Source organism: Parus major, chromosome 1, assembly GCF_001522545.3.
Source record: "Parus major isolate Abel chromosome 1, Parus_major1.1, whole genome shotgun sequence".
Lineage (NCBI taxonomy): Eukaryota > Metazoa > Chordata > Aves > Passeriformes > Paridae > Parus > Parus major.
The window spans coordinates 3,654,576-3,657,084 of record NC_031768.1 but is presented as its reverse complement, the minus strand read 5'-3'; the positions used below and the strand labels follow the sequence as shown (position 1 = coordinate 3,657,084).

Sequence of the window (2,509 nt, the reverse complement as noted above, 5' to 3'; positions counted from 1 at the left end):
TTATTTTATTCTCTTTTATTTTATTCTCTTTTATTCTATTTTATTCTAGTCTCTATTTTTTATTCTAGTCTCTTTTTTGATTCTAGTCTCTTTTTTTTATTCTAGTCTCTTTTTTTAGTCTAGTCTCTTTTTTTAGTCTAGTCTCTTTTTTATTCTATTCTGTTTTACTCTATTTTATTCTATTCTAGTCTATTCTATTTTATTCTGTTATTTTATTCTGTTATTTTATTCTCTTATTTTATTCTCTTATTTCATTCTCTTTTATTCTCTTTTATTATATTTTATTCTAGTCTCTATTTTTTATTCTAGTCTCTTTTTTTATTCTAGTCTCTTTTTTTATTCTAGTCTCTTTTTTTATTCTATTCTCTTTTACTGTATTTTATTCTATTCTAGTCTAGTCTATTTTATTCTAGTCTATTTTATTTTATTCTATTTATTTTTTAGAGCTGGGAGAGATAAAGAATGTCACTACTTCTAGGATTTTATTCTAGTCTATTTTATTTTATTCTATTTATTTTTTAGAGCTGGGAGAGATAAAGAATGTCACTACTACCCAGCCATCCCTGGAGCTGGATGGCCTGGAAAAATACACCAACTACAGCATCCAGGTGTTGGCTTTTACCCGGGCTGGGGATGGAGTGAGGAGCGAGCAGATTTTCACCCGCACTAAAGAGGATGGTAAGGAGTGAAAGCACATTCCATTCCCACTTCCAGGAAATGTTTGTTTGTCTCAGGTAAATATTGTACACAGGTATGCAGGGATAGAAAACCCTGGATCCCAGCCCAGGGAGCAGCTGGAGCTGCTGGAGAGAGCCCAGAGGAGGCTCCAGGATGAGCAGAGGGATGGAGCAGCTCTGCTGGCAGGAAAGGCTGGCCCAGCTGCCATTGTTCAGCCTGGCCAGGAGAAGCTTTGGGCTGAGCTCAGGGTGGCCTTGCAGGGCCTGAAGGAGCCCCAGGAAAGCTGGAGAGAGACAATTGCCAAGGGCTGCAGGGCCAGGACACAGGGAATGGCTGCCAGGGGCAGAGGGCAGGGCTGGATCTTGGCATCTTGGGCAGGGATTGTTCCCTGGCAGGGTGGGCAGGGGCTGGGATGGAATTGCCAGAGCAGCTGGGGCTGCCCCTGGATCCCTGGCAGTGCCCAAGGCCAGGCTGGACATTGGGAGCTCCTGGGACAGTGGGAGGTGGCCCTGCCATGGCTGGGGTGGCACTGGGTGGGATTTAAGGTCCCTTCCAGCCCAAACCATCCTGGTAATCTATGAAAATGGGGAAAGGAGACGAGACTTTTGTGGGACTGTCTTATATTATATACATATTTGTATATATAGATATATCTTCCAAATACCTCTTCCCTCATAAGCAAAATAAAGAACAAAAATGTCTCACCTTTGTTCTTAGACCAAAGCATGGAAAATTCAATTCCTAATGCTGAAGTTTAAGAACTTTAATCATGCACAGACACATGAGATTCCATAATCACTTTATTTTAATTGTAACTATTATAATCACTTCAGGTCACCTCAGTAGGATGCCATGCACTGATCTATTTCTGAAGCACTAAAATTCCAAATTCAGGGGAGGTTTTGTCCCTAACCTTTTTTAATGCCTTGAAAATGCTATGAGATGTACATATATATTTTTGGATCCACTAAATGCTTTTGAAAAACTGGATCAAGAATTTTTGTGGTACAGATAAAAATGCCCTCAGTCCTGTTCAATGAGGTTACTTGAATACTGCTTAATTTGTAAATTCTCCTATGAGTTCTACAATAGGTTTTCAAGGAGATTAGTCAATAGATTTTTCTTATTTATCCACTTTATTGGTCACTTGTGGATATATGAATACATTTGCCAACTTTTTTTTATTTGTAATGAGATTTACAAAAGTGACAAGAGAGCAGGTTCAGTAAATTAACTGACTTGATGAATTTTCAGTGCTTTTTTGCCAATAAAAAAATTACATGGTGAAAGTTATTCATTTTTGAAGTTATTAAATTTTTTCCAATTAAATATTAAGGGACTCATTCAGAAATTTACATAGTTTGTCAGGTCACCTGGCCCCAGCTGTAACTGTGTCCAGAGGATTCAGTAAATGAAAATTGCTCAGCTCTAGACTTGTGTGTCTCAAACAGTGAATGTCCTGATATCAGCCTCATGTCCTTTAACAGTTACTTTGGAGCACCCAGGTCCTTAATCAGATGCTCTTGGGACACCTAGTGCTTGGAAGTAGATGGATTTATTTCAATGAAAAAAATCTAAAGTGTAAAAACTAAAATGTAACAGAACTGTAAAATACATGCTGCATTTTCAAGTTACTTTTTTCAAGTTGATCCCAGCATAGCAAACCTTCCCTGAATTCTCTCTGAACACAAAGGCTCTCAGCCCTCAGCCTTGGGAGTGGGATTTGAGCCACCAGGAGCCAGGAGTAATGTCCCACATTGCTCCAGGAGCTTGGAGACAGGCTGGTCCTGGGGACATCTGGTTCATGTCAGAATCCTCAAACATTCCTTCT

The 2,509-nt window shown here is 39.2% G+C and overlaps 1 protein-coding gene across 1 annotated transcript in view; it reads left to right on the top strand.

The window, feature by feature from the left end:
• The window catches only part of DSCAM (DS cell adhesion molecule), a 439,426-nt gene that overhangs the window by 357,417 nt on the left and 79,500 nt on the right, over positions 1-2,509 (top strand). Inside the window, exon 19 of the mRNA XM_015625504.2 lies at positions 523-678. Within this exon, the coding sequence (XP_015480990.1) occupies positions 523-678 (156 nt within the window). The remainder of the gene's footprint in view (positions 1-522; positions 679-2,509) is intronic.